Source organism: Pygocentrus nattereri, chromosome 21 (genome assembly GCF_015220715.1).
Source record: "Pygocentrus nattereri isolate fPygNat1 chromosome 21, fPygNat1.pri, whole genome shotgun sequence".
NCBI lineage: Eukaryota > Metazoa > Chordata > Actinopteri > Characiformes > Serrasalmidae > Pygocentrus > Pygocentrus nattereri.
Window position 1 is genome coordinate 10,475,903 of NC_051231.1, and position 17,724 is coordinate 10,493,626.

At 38.9% G+C, this 17,724-nt stretch overlaps 1 protein-coding gene across 4 annotated transcripts in view; it reads right to left on the minus strand.

Moving 5' to 3' along the window:
* Positions 1-17,724, minus strand: part of asic1b (acid-sensing (proton-gated) ion channel 1b) — a 363,281-nt gene that overhangs the window by 42,814 nt on the left and 302,743 nt on the right. For all 4 annotated transcript variants that reach the window (XM_017684694.2, XM_037532193.1, XM_037532192.1 and 1 more), the window contains 2 exons: positions 11,819-11,969; positions 2,244-2,371 (listed from right to left, as the gene is read on the minus strand). In XM_017684694.2, coding sequence (XP_017540183.1) covers positions 2,244-2,371; positions 11,819-11,969 — 279 coding nt within the window. The remainder of the gene's footprint in view (positions 1-2,243; positions 2,372-11,818; positions 11,970-17,724) is intronic.

Here is a 17,724-nt window from a genome sequence, read left to right on the forward strand (position 1 = left end):
TTTAACACTCCAACCTCAGAATCTGTCATTTTGCACAATACATTCATGTGTCATAATTTCAGAGCCTTAATATTTTGTTTTGATTGTTCCGTTATTTAATATTCTCTTGCCCAAACACGTCCATTGGTGTCGTTTTGTGAAGAGTGCTGTGTCTTGTCATAACACAACACAGCTGCATTGTGCATGCATGTACATGATTACATGGACATTGTTCCCCATTTCATTTCATTTAGCCCGAGTTAACCCTCTATTGCACAGTGTTGCCAAATGGCAATAATTACTTTATCTCAACTTCATGAAAAATCAGGAATATAAAACCTACATTTTCCTTTCCTTCTCACTCAGACAAGCTTTTTCTATTTTTGAGTGAAAAAGCAGGAAAAAAAAAGTCAGAAGTGCAGACTCAAACCTGTCGAGACAGAATCTTCCGAAATTCAGAACTGAATGTAAATGTGATTGTTTATGTAACTATGCAATGAAATATGCAAAGACGAAATATTTTGCAATGTCACATAAATATTAATTTCTCCGCACTTGTCGTCTAGCACTGTCCTAATCGGTGTGCATGTAATTGGAGTCGTCTCTGGTGTAAACGCAGGTCTATTTATGATCAGCTGGATGGGAAATGATTCAGACGGGGATCTGAGAGGAGAAGAGCAGAAAGGAAGACGAAGCGGGTACAGAGCGAGGGAGGGGGAGTGACCCCTGCCCTGGTGATGAGATTGGAGGGCTAACTGCTGATCTGCATGCAACAGGGAAGTTAAATGAGCGGAACATTAAAGAAATCAATTCACTGCAAGTCAGGATTTCACTGCTCTCCAGTTACACGACCAAGGAGCTGACTGCTATGCATCAACACCAGCCTCGCTTTCTCTCTCCCTCTTTCTCTCTCTCTTTTCCTCACTCTCTCTGTTAATTTCTCTCTTCTCTCTCTCTTTCCTATCTATGTTTCTCCCCCTCTCTCTTTCTCGCTCTATTTGTCTGTCTCTACCTCTCTTCTTTCTCTCTCTCTCTCTTGTCCTCCACTGTGTAGTTGTTTTTTCCCCCATGCTATGTGAAGCGTCCTTGGGTTTGTGAAAGGCGCTATATAAATGTAACTTATTATTATTATTATTATTATTATTATTATGTCTCTGATTCTCTCGCCCCATCTTTCTCTCTCCCCCTTTGCTGTCTATATCTCTGCCTCTCTGTCTTTCTCTCTCTTTCACTCCTGTCTCTCTCTTTCTCTCTCCCTCTTCTATCTGTCTCTGCCTCTCTCTTCCCCTTTTCTATCTCTCTCTCTTTCACTCTCTCTTTCTCTCTCTCTCTCTCTCTCTCACACACACACACACACATTCCTGCCTGTCTCTCTCTCCCTCTCCCCCTCTCTCACTCCTGTCTCTCTTTTCTATGTCTCTGCCTCTCTCCCCATCTCTTGCTCTCTTTTCACCCCATCTCTTTCTCTTTTTTACCCCTCTCTCTTTCTCTCTCCCTTTTCTATCTATGCCTCTACCTCTCTCTCCCACTCTCTTTCTCTCACTTCTCTTCCTTAATCAGTCTCCCATCTCCTCCTATGTCTCTGCCTCCCTTTGCCCTCCTCTCTTGCTCTCTCTCTCATCTTCTCTCTCTCTAGCTCTCCCTCTCTTATGTATGTCTCTGTCTTTCCTCTTCTTCTTCTAGCACCCCCCCAATCCCCCCCAACAGTAACTGCTTTTTGCGCTATTGCTGAAATGACAAAAATGTATTTATTACTTTCAACAATTCACAGACACATAAACATATAAGCCTAAGCATGACAGTCATGTGGTTTTCACAGAGCAAACGCAGTGTCTGCATGTTTCAATACTGAGTGAATATATCAGATACATCATGTATGCAGTCAGTGGTAATTGTAGCTTCTCACTCTTGTTCATACGTTTTCCACTTTCAGTGACGGTTCTTCTCCTCTTTAGATCTTATTTAAATACTTTCTTTTTCATGAGCGTTTCTCTTCCTTTTTCTGCTTAGTCTCATCTTCTGTTTTGTCTTCCTTTTTGTGTTCTTTGTTAAGTAAAGTGATGGTAGGATTGTGAAAGGCATTAAATCAGTGTAACTTATTGTTATTTCCACTTATGCTGTTATTTATCTGTTTTGTACGGACACAGTTTTATGTGGATTCTGCCAGAAATCAGACAAAATGAAGGAACCTTTCTGTCAACATCACTTCTATGCAACAACATAGAACATCTGAAGAGTTTGCTTCAGCACCAGTCCACGCTTACCCTCTGCTCCTGGCAGGACACGAAGGTCTGAAAGCCCGGCGCCACTCCGAAACCCAGCTGATCAATGAACGGGGGCTCATCCTGAGTGTGGATCTGCACTTTGATGCCAGCCTCGAACGATGTCTCATCTGCAGGAGAACAAACGCCATTCAGATCAGCTGCTCTACTCACACTGACACTAACAATGTGTTGAACCTGAGTTTATTTGTAAACTGATTCTATGAAATAAAATGAAATGAAAAACAATACACACTTAGAAAGATCTTTACTCTTCTCAAAGGCTTCTTTAGTAAAGAAAATAGTCCGGTGTAGAACCCCTCTGCATGATTAAAGGGTTCTTTGCATCATGAATGAGATGAATCTATACAGATACACTTTGAAAAGTGTTCTATAGAATGCCAAAAAGGACATCTTAACAAACCCTTTTGGTGCTATATAGAAGCTCTTTTCTATACAGAACTATATGCAAAAGATTCTCCATCAGTCTGAAGAACCCTTTCACAATGCAAAGAACCCTTTATTCATGCAAAGGATTCTATGAGTGTTCAGGGTTCTGCATACAACTACTTTCTTTACTAAAGGACCCTTTGAGAACCATCAACTATATTCTATGCTATGCTCTACAGTGTAGAAGGTTAAGAGTACTGATGTCATATTTTTGCTGATGAGAGTTTAGATGTCCTTACAAAGGTAACCTCATCCCGATTGGTGAGTCTGGATCAGGGAAGTTCTGCTGGTCACTAAGTTCTCAATCTGACTGGGGAACCTAATAGTGCTTGATATTTAATACTCTGCTCTGGATGGTATTTCATCATGAGTCATGTTGTGGTTTAATGCAGTAGAGTGGTGCCAACATGCCCTGCCAATGAACCTGCTACAGTTCATGAAACAGAGTACAACATTTCAGCATTACTGCTTTGAGTCATTTCACAGCCAAAATGCTGTTTTTCTGTTCGTTTTTTGGGTGAAAACAAGTTCACCCTCTAAGTGCAACAAACTTAAGTGTGGCATTTGCAATTTCATAGCACACAACTATTTATTTATTTACTAAGTTTAAAATAATGAAAAAAATATATATACAATGTGCCATAACTTTTGCACAGGCCACATTTGGCTTTTTATTTTTTCACAGTATGCTAAATTTAGTAAATAACCAGTAAGTGAGTATTAAAATGAGCAGAACTTTGTTCTCTATACAGCTCATGTGCCAAATCAGGCCTGAGGCACAATCCTGTTTGGCCCTCAAAATTATTTTAATTTTCTATTCTTAGTAGCCTGTTTCACCCTGAGCTGCACTACAGTCCCCAGCATACACTGCAGCAATGTGTGTTCTAACCCCCTTCCCCCACGCAGTTACACAAAAGTGACACAAAAAGAAAAGATGCCTCATGTCTCAAGCTAATAGCCAGTTTAAAATAACTACTTAAACCAATTAAGTAAGTACTCATTGCCTGTTTTACTGTTGCAGTTTTGGCATATTTTGAATAAACAGTGGCTCATTCAGTCCATGGCAAAATGTTAAATAAAATGAAATGAACCCCCAGCTGGCCCACAGATTTGCTAAGATTTTTTAATATGGCCCTTTTAGTGGTTGAGTTTTATACCCCTGCTATGGAGAATGTGTTAATTTATTTTCACTTAGAAAATGACCCAATTTTGTATAGTGCTGCACCGATACAGATACTGGCACCTAAATGCTGTATCAGTATGAGTAATGGAGATACAATAACTACTAATGACACCACAAAGCAGTTTCTGCGTTGTTGTGTAGTCACAGTCTGAGTCAACGTTAGTGCAGGTTTTTATTGAGGGAGCAGAAGTATTGAAAGCCTTTAGCTGTTATTTAACCTTTGGCATAGCAACCCACTAGCCAGACTTGTGTACCTCCATCAGTCTATTGTATCACTCAGCAGTGGGGTCTTGCAGTAGGAAAGTAGGAAAAAAACACTGATAGCTGCTGCTACTGACACTGTTATATTTACTGAACTCTGGCGCTCACAGATGCAGTGTGAGTTAATGAGACGCATGTATGAGACAAATGACCTGAAAAATTCAGATGTGAATGTTACGATTGGCCCCTCCCAGTCCTGTCCATGTGTTCATGTTTTGGTTTAGCCCATGTGCGTTTGTTTTGGTTTAGCCCCCTCGTTTCATGACTCCGCCCCTGATTGTCTCCACCTGTTTTCCACCTGCCCCTCACTTTCCATGTGTATTTAAGCCCTGTGTTTGCCCCTTGTCTTTGCTGGTCTTTGTTTGAATCTCTGTCTGTGTTGTTAGTTGTTCTGGTCACTGTGTTGTTTATTGTTATGCTTATTGTTTATTCTTTGTCTGCCATGTCTGCCCCCTGTTCAATCCGTGTTGGCTCTATGACCCTGGACTGTTACGACTATGACCCTGGATTTGCCCATAATAAATCTCACTTATCTCAGCACATGCATCTGCCTCCTCGCTCCCCGTTACAGTGAAACTGCTGTACAGCTCTGTTTTTAACTGTTCTGCACAATAAAGATATCTTATATTTACTTAAGTTGTTAAACATGGTTCTTAGGTGGGGTGGGGGATTGAACCCAGTCTACAGAGTAGAAGGCTAAGGTATATATATGTCATTTTTCAGTTTTTGATGGAATTTGTAAATGTCTGTTCTTTACATTGTCTGTAAATTCCATGATGAATAGACCAAAAGAAATGACCCCAAATTACTTGGGAGCACGTCTGGTTCCATTGACTTACATTTTGAAAATACGGGGTTTTGTTCTGACACAGAACAGGGTTTTATATATATATATATATATATATATATATATATATATATATATATAAATATATATATATATATACATAGGTTTTCTTAAGCATGTAATATATATGATCCAACAAAGAAAATGCCATCTAGTCAAGTATGTTTTATTTTCAGACACAGAACAGATTTTGCCAGGTTAGTTAAGTTAGATACACCCTTATACATGATAGTTCTTCAACTACTAACTTTTTGTCTCTTTTACTAAGGTTCTTTAGTAAATCAACTGGTTCTATAGATCCATGAACACTCAAAGAACCCTTTAAATCATAAAAGAGTTCTTCAGCTTGATGGAGAATGTGCTTTAGATGGTTCTACATAGAATCTGTTTTGGAAAAGGGTTCTATATAGCACCAAAAAGGGTTCGTCTATTGCTACAATGCCCAGGCTGTAACAATAGAAGAAGCCATTTCATTTTCAAACAGATTCCACATAGAACCATATACAAAAGATTGTTCATCAGTCTGAAGAACCCTTTTATGATGCAAAGAAACCTTTAATAATGCAAAAGGTTCTTTAAGTGTTCAAGATTCTATATAGAACCATTTGCTTTAAAAAAAAAGAACCCTTGAAGAACCTTAAGAGTGTAGAGTTAGGATCTGTACTGGTAAAAGGTGCCACCCTAATGCCGGCTCGTTTTACAGGAACTATTTCATTTGACGGCTTGATTAAATTGATTGTCCAAACATTGTTATGAGATCAGATGTGGAGCTGTCAGTTTGAAAAATTTGCCAAAAGTCATCTGAACAGCAGTGATAAACTGTTCTGTTGAACATTAGCCCCACACTGTCCTTGATTAAATCATATTCACCATATTGCTTCACTGAAACACTGCCAACCTTTTAGCTATTCTTACACCTTGTCATATATTAAGCCAGCGAACAGAGCAGGCAGCTGAAGAAAGACAGAGTCAGGCATACTTAGGGCTCACTCACCAGCCTAATCACGTGTCTTTCTTTTTTTGTGATCACTTGATGTTGATTTAGTGCCACTGCAACAATGAATACATACATAAATAATCAGCGTAGGAGAGAAAAGACGAATCAATATAGCTGGCAGAGTGAGTTTGGGGGTACGCACTGTTTATAGATTTTACATTAACAGGTGAGACCTCACTTTGCTGATGTGATATACACAAACTGACAGACTGAACAAACTGTTTAGGTGAGCTTTATCACCTCAGTCATGAACTTCCAGTGTGCGGTCTAAACACGTACAGTGCGCAGGAGTTCAGTTTCGGCAGAGCTGACTCAAGCTGTGTCGTGATCCCTGACATAAGTATAATATCATTTATATAATTCGCAGTAAGCTCAGCAAATTCATAACAATGCTGGCATGGAGGTTATTTATGCAACAACGCAGACAGTGCCAGTACTATAACCAGTGCCAGTGCATGTTTAATACACATTCAGTACCATAAACAGTGCCCATGCACAATCAGTACTATAACCAGTGCCAGTGCATGTTTAATACACATTCAGTACCATAAACAGTGCCCATGCACATTCAGTACTATAACCAGTGCCAGTGCATGTTTAATACACATTCAGTACCATAAACAGTGCCCATGCACATTCAGTACTATAACCAGTGCCAGTGCATGTTTAATACACATTCAGTACCATAAACAGTGCCCATGCACAATCAGTACTATAACCAGTGCCAGTGCACGTTCAGTACCATAAACGGTGCCAGTGCCCCACTTAGTTATCTGGACAGTGTCAGTGCACATTCAGTACCATAAACAGTGCCAGTGCACATTTAGTAATCTGGACAAGGTCAGTGCACATTCAGTACCATAAACAGTGGCAGTGCACATTTAGTAATCTGGACAAGGTCAGTGCACATTCAGTACCATAAACAGTGGCAGTGCTTCTGTGTGATGATGTGGAAAGTATGAACACAATAAAAAGTAATAATACTAAGCGCCATGGGCTGGAGCTGCTGTTGATTCAGAAGTTGGTACCATGGACAGCACAGGTGCGTCATCCTCACTACATTTAGCACCATGGACAGCAACATTGTGTTACGATGGGTGTATTCAGTGCCATGGACAGCACAAGTGTATAATTGACACTATGCTCAGAGCCATGGATAGCGAATGATTGTGTTACAATGGCTGTGTTCAGCACCATGGGTAGCACAGGTGTATAATCTTAAGGGGTGGGATAAAATATCAATATGACAACATTTTTACATGTATGTTTACTGAAACATACATGTGCTTTAAACGCTCTAAACAAACCCCCCCTCCAATTTGATTTCTTACTTCATGGCTCCACATGGTGGTGCTAAGCCTCTTATCAAATGAATAGGCTAAACCTGCAATGAAGAAAAACAACCTCACAGCTTCTACAGCATAATAAAAAAATGAATTTATTATTGTTTTCATGGTTAGAAAAGATTTTAGTGAGGCACAGTTGTGTTCTACTTTTAGACATTTAGAACTGTTCTGCTTTCTGGCAGTTTCTTCTGTTCTTCTTTACATTGGAATGATGACATACAGTCAGTGTATGTGTGTTAAAGAGGTTGAACTGAAGCTGTGCGCTTTGTTGTACATTGCTTTATACTGGTTGTCAAATTATGTGAAAATGACACTAATAAATACATAATTCCTGCTATTTAGCCTATTTAGGAGCATTTAATTGTTATCTGTTACACAGATGTTGTAATGTATTGTACAGGATTGTCTTGCAATATATCGAGTATCAGGGAATCACAGTGGTATGGTGGTATCATCATTACCGTGGGTGTTGTGATTCCCACCCCTAACAATCATCACTATATTTCCTGGGCAGCGCCAGTGTATATTCATTGCTCTATTCAATACCATGACAAGTGCCTGCACATAGAGTACCACACTCAGTACTACAGACAGTTCTGGTGCACATTCTGTAGACAGTGCAATGCAGTAAAATCGGCTTAAGTGCCCCAACAAGAAGTCCGGGCTTTAAGACGGGCAGTTTTTCGGCTGTCCATAAGACCTGTCGCCTTCTTCCTCTCACGGCCATCTCTGCGGTCTATTTTCAATTACAAGGATGGAAGAGAGCTCAGGCTTACCTACGCTAAAGCTGTCAAGTGGAAACAGAAAAGACGGACGCAAACACACGTCCAAATCTGGGACACGTCGTCTCATGTGTAATTAACTTGTGCAGCCTCGGGTGCTGCTGTATGTGTGGATGCGTGCGGTTCGAAGCGTGTGCACTGAACGAAGGTTACTTTTTGATTTACCTAATTCAAACGTGCACATCATTTCCACATGAATAAAACATGTGTTGATTATTTGTGTCGATTTTTAAAGACAAAATAAGTAACACACCTCTGCGTATTTTAATACACCACTGAGTCATTCTACAGACACGTCCATTTTTGGGTCCCTAGCAACCTCATATCTCCAAAATGGTAACTTTACAGGAGAAGGAAAAAACCTACTTTACTTGTAATATAAGTCAATGGAACCAGACTTTTTTCCAAGTCATTTTGGGCTGTTTATTTTGGTCCCTTCATCATAAAATTTATACACAATGTAAAGGCCAACAGGCATTTTCAATTTATGCCAAAATCTGAAAAACAATCCATCCATCCATCCATTTTCTAAGCCGCTTCTAAGCCGCGTCAGGGTCGCGGGGGGGTGCTGGAGCCTATCCCAGCAGTCTGGGATAATAACAATAAGCTATTTTAACAATTATACCTTCTTGAGTCATCAATTTAGCAATATTAGTTTTTAAATCATATATATAGAATTCCAAGCACCACTGAAGAACTCATACCCAGTCATGTGTAAAGTGCCATATTTTGAGGTAAATAACATGTTTTTTCTATTTTAACTGCAATAATCTATAGATGACTATGAAATATATCAAGTAAATGACATAAAGTAAACAAAAGCCAAACAAATACGATAAATATATAGTTTGTATTGCTGTTGAGTTCAAATATAACATTCATTCACCAGAATCGTATACGGCTCCTTTTAATGATGTACATATTTGAAGTGCATTTGAAGCATCATTTATTTTCAGTGTGCGCACTTTGCTTGCAGGATGCGTCACATTCCTTCCTCAGCTCACAAGCAGCACACCTGCCTACACCGTCTGCATATGAGGAGAGTTCTCCTCCTTCAGAGAAGGCAGAGGAATGACTGACGTGTGACGCTGTTCTCAGCTGAAAAGGGCAGTGACTTGGCCCTGCTCTCTCTGCCCGCCACCCTGAACTTAACACATTCACATAACGCTGAAGATCGAGGCTGCATTCAGATGAAGCCTTAACATCTGCTCTCGTATTCATATTATACTCATTAAAATAGTCTGCACACCAGGCGAAAGAGATGAAAAGACATGTCTGACTTCCATCTTTTAATGTTACATTCTGCTGAGTCCTTACAGAATTTAATATGAGCTCTGGGTGAACTCATGTACATCCAAATTTGTTTACAAGTATCAAATCAAAGTATATGGAAAAGTAGGAATGGTTATACAGGCCAAATGTTTGCGTGAAAACAGCTTCTAAAGGGTTAAATTTTTTGAAGAATTTCAGAAATTTTGCAAAACTGTTAAATGGTAGATGACAGTAAACAGGAAAACATTTTGGTTCCCTCAAGGATCTTTCAGTGTTCAGTTCTTAAAGGGCTCAAATCAATTAAAAAAAACAAAATTTCTCAGTTTTTTTACAATTAAAGTTTTATATATAGTGTAAACATTGTTAAAGTTTCAAAACATTCACTTTCCAATGGATACAGTCTAAACTAAGCTACAAAACTAAAACTAGATGAGCTCACCTCTTTTGTGATGTCATTTACAGATATTCCTCTATTCAGCCTACAGCAGTTTACACCCATTCACATCTTATGAGTTATGATGTGTGTTTTAGCTTGCTACGTCTTGAATGAAACAAATCATAGAACAGCCAATCAGAGCTCATGTACATAATGTCACTGACTGGTCAAAACCTTGCATCTCCATTTTTTGTTTTGTTTTCCTTTGTTCTTGTCCATATTTTTGTTTAATGAGACAGTCAAAAAAAGTCCACACTTAATGATATAAACAAAAATAATAGCTGCATATAGGATGAATAACAATAAGCACAGTTCTCTGCATCTGAAGAGATTCTCGGCACTGTTGCTTTTCATTTTACTTTCTGCAGTTTTCAAATTCCAACTATTAACTATATACATTTTGACAGTGTATGATTAGATAGAAGAGTTTATAGCTTAAAGGGGAGAAAAAACAACAACACAAAAAGGGGGGGCGGGGCAGCAGCTTATGAAACCAATGCTAAATAGAACAATTACAGCAACTTTTACAGCAGCACAACTATGGATATTACAAATATCCCAATTATTCTAAAGATATATAACTAAAGAAATGCTCACTCTGTTATTTAAATAAAGTGAAGAGCAAGAAAAAACAGCTTCTCAGTCTGATCCAGACTGTGTGGAGGTTGCAGAGATGTAGCCACGGCAACATAAATAACCCCATGGTAGTAAGCAGCAGGTTTTCTTTTGCTTTTATTTTCTGGCAGAAATCGAACATCAAAATATAGAAGTGTGGAGGTCTGCACTGCATTCACTCTGTTAGACGCTGTCTGCTTTAGCTTTGCGGCATGGTCTGTTTTGCTCACAATGTTGTCCTTGATGCATGTGACATCAAACTTTGAGTGGTGTTGCCCCCTACTGGACTGGAATGCTCAGGTGAGCATCTCTATAAGATTTTCAAAAACACTGTTGGTGTGGACGAAGATTTAGCTTCTAAAAATATCTAAATATGTATTGACAGGCCCCAGAAAAGCATACTGTGATGTAATTTATGATGATAACCTCTGATGAGGGTTGCTATTTAGAACAATTACAGCATCAAAAAACAGACAATGGGGATTAAACTTTGGATATTTCCTTAAAATATGGTTGTTTTTGTTTTAACAAGGATTTAACAAATATGTTAATCTTTAAGTGGAGTGGAAACATAAGTTCTTCCAAGATACATATTTAATTTACTAAATCTATCAAATGTTCTAGTGAAAGAGAGTCAGGAAGGTACCAGCACTTAGTTATGTTTCTTTACAGGCAGTTATCAAAATCCCAAATAGGTATTTATTGTATAAAGCAGATATTTGTGTGTTTATTTGATCATTTGATAATGCCCACTGTTCTTTACTCTGTGTTAAAATTTCTTTTTGACTGACCAACACAAATGCTTCAAAATTACACTGATATTAATCTCAAAGTCACAGTAACAAAATTATCCTGTTTAATTCTAGGGAAAAAAGAAAACTTGGAAATGGTCATGTATAAAAGAAGTAGGACTAGCTTAAGTGCAAAAACACTATACAAGTGTAACAAATGGACTTCGGGAAAAAAAATAAAATACAAGAAAAATGTAGGTTATGGGCTTTTTAAGAGTAAACTGCATTACCTTCAAGTAATAATATAGTAAACCCTAAAAATCTGGCTTATTACATTCCAACTATCAGAGCTATTTATAGGTTACTTAAATCTGTAATAAAAGTTTGGAGCTGGCAGTTGCAGGCTGTGTAAAGTGTTATGGGAAATATTTAGTTTTTCAAGCATATCAAGTACAGATTTTTTATTTTAACTACACAATACTGAAACCTCTAAAGTTTCTTTGTTCATTCGAGTAACCTCACATGGCACCAATTATCATCTACTTATTCATGCCTTGTCAGATCTTCTCTCATGTGTCTGTTCTTGGGCTTTAATTGCATCATTTCCTCATGATCACCAAGTGAGCTAATGGAATGTAATGAGCATGTGTGCATTTACCTGTCTCTCCCCACACTGGCAGGTACTCATCCTGCTGAATATCCAGCATTAGCTCCAGACCGTTACCCATCCCTCCTTTCATGGTCACCAGGAGTGGCCGTCCGTCTTGGCCCGAGTTGAAGGTGTAGCATTTACCGTACCGAGTGAAGATCTAAAGAGAGAACAGAGGTAGAGCGCAGGGTTAAACCTTAGAAGTACTGCAAAGATGGCATGAATGGAGGGTTAGGAATCTGCACTTTATACACAATTTCTCCAGAATAAATAAACATATGTATACTGTTGTTGGAAGAAAATCATGTATCCTCATTTTTTAGTTTTTAAATAATTTGAAAATACCTGTTGGCCATTACATTGTATGTAAAAACCTGTGTAAAATGATCAAACTGTACGTCACTCTGGATAAGAGCGTCTGCCAAATGCCATAAATGTAAATGTAAATGTTTAAATTTCATGATGAATGGACTCAAGAAATTGTCCAAAATGATCTGGAAAAAATTCTGTTTCCATTGACTTACATTAAAAGTAAAGTATGCTTTTTACTTCTCCTGTAAAGTTACCATTTTAGAGATACAAGGTTTTCTCTTACAACAGTATGTATATTATATATATATATATATATATATATATACAAATGATGTGCAAAATTACTTGTAAAACCACCATACATCACACATCATCTTATTTTTTTTAAAAAGTCCTGATATCTTATGAATTACTCTGAAGAACAAATTTGGTTTCAGGTCTCCCAGACACCCCGACCCATCACACGGATTTATGAAATTACAGCACCAGCACATCTGATTTAATTTAATTAAGCACTGATTCGCAGAGGCAGGTACTGGATCAGAATTACAATTAATGCTAATGTTTTTTATTGTCTGCCCAACGACAGTTGGGATGGTGGGATTAGCTCCAGCAACCCCTGCGACCCAGAAGGATAAGCAGTTTAGAAAGTGTGTGTGTGTGTGTGTGTGTGTGTGTGTGTGTGTGTGTGTGTGTGTGTATGTGTGTGTGTGTGTGTGTGTGTGTGTGTGTGTGTGTGTGTGTGTGTGTGTGTGTTTTTATGTTGCTCTCGGACAAAAACCTAGTATCTTCATTTTTGTAGTTTTTCAGTGTTTGACATAATTTGAAAATACCTGCTCTCCCTTACATTGTGTGTAAATTCCAAGATGAATGGACCAAAATATTTTTTTTTCCTTGCCCTGTAAAGTTTTGGTCTCACTGCAGTGATATGGTTTTATATGTTGTTTTTTGTCTTTTTTTCACATAATTTAATGATGGAAGTTGCCCTTTAAGTTGTGTATAAATTTCCTCCGGAGTGGACTAATAGAAATGCTATAAACTTACTACATTGACTTTAGTCGTTAGAATTAACTGACTGACTTCACATGTTTCTGTCCATCCTTCCACAGCACTATGGGTCTGAAAGGAATTGTGGCTGATAAGAAGCATCACTGAGAAAAGGAGACAGACGCATCAAACAAAGAAGCTGCTGGTTGGATTGCAAGAAGCAAATGCAACCAACTTCTAAGATGTGTAGAAAACTATCCCTGAAGATTTATTCAAAAACTGAGAGCGAGTTTCCCAGAAAGAACGAGTTTTCAGGCAATAACTGCGATGTGAAAGGGTTCAGTAATATGAAGGTAGTGAACTAGGGAATATCATCTGTTACAAAGTGTGAAAATGTGTAATGTGTCAGAAAAGGAAGCCCAGTTTAATAAAGCTGATCGTGTTTCACTTTGACAGGTGATGATAAAAGAAAGTGTGCTGCCTAAAACCGTGATGTCACATCCTAATAGGCTTTCAGCAGCCGTCAAATGTCAGACATAATGTTGCTGTTTTACAACTGCAGCATTCGATGTCCCTAAAGAAAAGCACTTTGCGCTGGCAGAGGCGCATCTGCAGCTAATTCAACTAATTCTTCTACAGGCTGTGTCCCAGTGCAGCGTAGCACGATTCCCAAGACAGAAACCCTCCCTGGAAGGACATGAAGAAAAACAGCTTCATTCTCAATCTTCAGACTGCTTGGTTTTTCCAAATTAAAGAGAAACGGGCTCGAGTCCTGTTCAAATCTCCAGCACACAGTTCTTAATGTTTTGTCCCCCAGGCAATGTGGAAGACACTTAAAAAACACTTGGGGGGAAAAAAGGAAAAAAGGGAAGAGCTGGAGAAACATCCCACAATATTGGGTTGCTTAGAAACAAAAAATGAGATGTAATATTATATAAACCCAAAATTCAGAGCCTGGCTTTATACTTGGTCTCTTTTCATCCACCCAGGAGAGAGACTCAAGAAAACAAGTGAGGAAAAAAAATGTCCTTCTTAATCAGAGTCAGCATTTCTGAAGTAATAATGAAGTTTAGGCCAGAATTCTGCTTTTGGAATTTTTTTTTTTTTTGAGGGGGGGTGTAGGGCGGTTGGGGGGCTGGTTTAACTCATAGCACTGCTATGGTAACAACTAACTTGTGACACAACTCAGACTCACACTTAACTGACACATGACTTGACTCAGACTCTCATTTAAGTGACTTTTGACTCACATGGACTCATGCTTGACTGACTCACCACTCAGATTTGCGCTTACATGACTCAAGGCTCGTCTCAGTCTCACATTTAACTGACTCATGACTCACACGGACTCATGCTTGATTGACTCACCACTGAGATTGGTGCCCAAAATGACTCAGGACTCATCTCAGACTTGACTTGCTGGTTTATCACATAGCACTGCTATGGTAAGGACAACAACTAACTTGTGACACAACTCAGACTCATACTTAACTGACACATGACTTGACTCAGACTCTCATTTAAGTGACTTTTGACTCGCATGGACTCATGCTTGACTGACTCACCACTCAGATTTGTGCTTAAATGACTCAGGACTCATCTCAGACTCATACTTCACTGACTTGTGACACACATAGAGTCATGCTTGACTGACTCACCACTAAGATTTGTGCTTACATCACTCAGGACCCATCTTGTGCTTCACTGATTCATGACTCATGTGGAGTCATGCTTGACTGACTCACCACTCAGATTTCTGCTTAAATGGGGCCCATCTCAGACTCACTTTTAACTGATTTGTAACTCACATGGACTCATGCTTGACTGACTCACCACTCTTAACTGACTCAACTTGGCTTAATTGACTCGTGACATGATTCAGACTTGCACTTAAATGACTCATGACTCTATTTGGATTTGTACTGCCACTCAGGCTGACGTTTAAATATCTAATGACTTGACACTGACTAATGCTTAAATGACTCTTGACTAGATTAATACTCACAGTTAAATGACTAATGTCTCAATTCTGAATCGACTTGGACTCATTCTTAACTGATTTGTGACTCAACTCAGACTTGTAAATTGACTAAGACCTGTGCTAAAATGACTCTGATTTGTACTTAACCAACTTTATTCCTTGGATTCATACTTATCTAACTTGTAACTCGACTTGGACTCTTGACATGTGCTTAACTGGCTCATGACTTGACTCAGACTAGCACTCAACTGATTTGTGACCCAACTCAGATTCGCAAGCATCAAAAGTTCTGTGTTATTCAAAACCAAATTTTCAATAGTAATAACATTCACGACCCAGTAAGCATGCATTGCTCTAAAGTGGTGATTGGCTGTCTGAATAACATTTCATACCCATGTTGTTCCTGTCAGCTTTCCTTGAAAGCCTGCAGTCTTCCCCTTACACTCATTTCTGGTTTAGGACACAGCCACTTTCTGAAGATACTGAAGCATCCTTCATGAATCAAGGTATTGGTATATTTTAAACAACGCCTCTCTCCCAGTCTGCCCCGTTATACACAATATTATATATTTTCCAAATATTATTTGTCATTGTATTGTGAGCTCTATTAATGCAGATGTGAAATTAGCTGCTTAGTTATCAGCATATTACTCATTCATAAATCAGGGAAGAGCCGTAATGCAAGGACAGCCGTGCAGAGTTCCACATGACTGGAACTGAACTAATGCACATATAATCAGATCAGGTCCTGAGGAAATGGAAGCGACACAAGTTCAATGAAATGAAATGTATCCACCCTGGGCTGAATAGCTTAATCCTGAAAGAACACTTAATCGCTGCTGGAGACAGATGGGAAATTCCATTGTTCAGTAAGGACATTACACTGAACTCTGAGGAAAGTCTCAATCGAGATTCTGAACATCAGTCACTCTGTTTAATACCAAGAAACATTCTATGACTTGTAACTATGACAGAAACTTCCCTTTGTTTCTACAATTTCTAGTCAAAACAGGAAATAACAGAAAATTATATATATATATATATATATACATATATATATACTTAACTTAGCATTAAATGTACATTTACATTTACAGCATTTAGCAGACGCTCTTATCCAGAACGACTTACAAAAAGCGCTTTGTCTTTCTAGAGAAAGTATCTTTGCTAGTTACCAATAGGTTAGAGAGAAAGACAGTCCTGAGTTTAGATACTGCTAGAAACAAAAAGTCACTGTTGATACCCAGAGAAAAGGAACACAGTTGAACACAGAACAGTGCGATACAATAAAATACAATACACTACATAAGTGCAGTACAATACAATCAGTACTTAATTCAGTGCTCATTTAAGTGCTGTGTAAAGAGATGTGTCTTCAGTCTGTGTTTGAAGACAGCAAGAGACTCCGCTGTACGGACAGCCAGCGGGAGTTCGTGGGCAGCATCCCGTGACCACTGATGAAGGACTAGAGGATGACTAACACCACAAACTGTGCAGCAGCAGATGAGCTACCATCTCTGACTTTACATCTACAGGTGGACTGACAAGGTAGGAGTGTCTAACAGAGTGGACAGTGAGTGGACACCATGTTTAAAAAAACCAGCAGCACTGCTGTGTCTAATCCACTCACGCCAGCACAAAACACACTAACACACCACCACCACGTCAGGTCACTGCACTGCTGAGAATGATCCACCGCTCAAATAATACCTGCTCTGTGGTGGCCCTGTGTGGGTCCTGGTCATTGAGAAACATAACTGTAACTATAGATCTACAAAGTGCACCTATATGGTCAGTGGAGCTGATAAAATGGACAATGGGCATAAAAACAAGAAGTGGATTTAGTGTTTGTATATATATATATATATATATATGTATATAAAGGCACTGTATATACAACAAGATTGTTTTGCTAGTTATTATTAATGAGAAACCTAACAGACTGTCCACACTGATCTCATGTTTATATACAAAAGACAGTATTGTAGTGAAATAATATCGCTTCCCCGTCGACTCTCATTGAAATTCTAAAGCCGTTAAGTGCTTTTTTTCAAGTCAAATTATATTCTTATACGGCTGTGTCAAGCTCAAGTTACCTCCTCTTTGGTCATGGTAATTCACACTCCACAGAGTCATGAATAATAAGAAAGGCTCCAAGACAATTATGACAGGGATTGGATGAATGCACATTTCACAGCTCCGCCAAGTCTACAGGTTCACTCTCCGGGCTGCCAAGCTAAATTGTCTAAAGTTTGGTAATTTGAAAGCTGCGATATGGCCTTAATTATACAATGAAAAGCCAAGGTACTTCAAGTCAAATCATGCAGACTTATGTTGGTCATTTGAAAGATAAACGCCCTGCAGGTCACCACGCAGTATTTCACCCGCGTGATTTGACTGAACTACTGAACTGAGGCTGCCAGGCATGACGCAAACAGGCCCTTTCCTCATATATCATAACTTTTCTGATTGATGGAGAGAGAATGTGAAAGATAGCGGGCTCTTGAATGCAGCTTCAAAAGCTCAAATGTGACAGATGTTCAGTCAACTGTGAGCTGTACAAACAGGGACGGGCACCGGTGAAGCTGCTGAATGAGATCAAACGTGCGAACACAGGCTGAGCAACAGGAGGCAT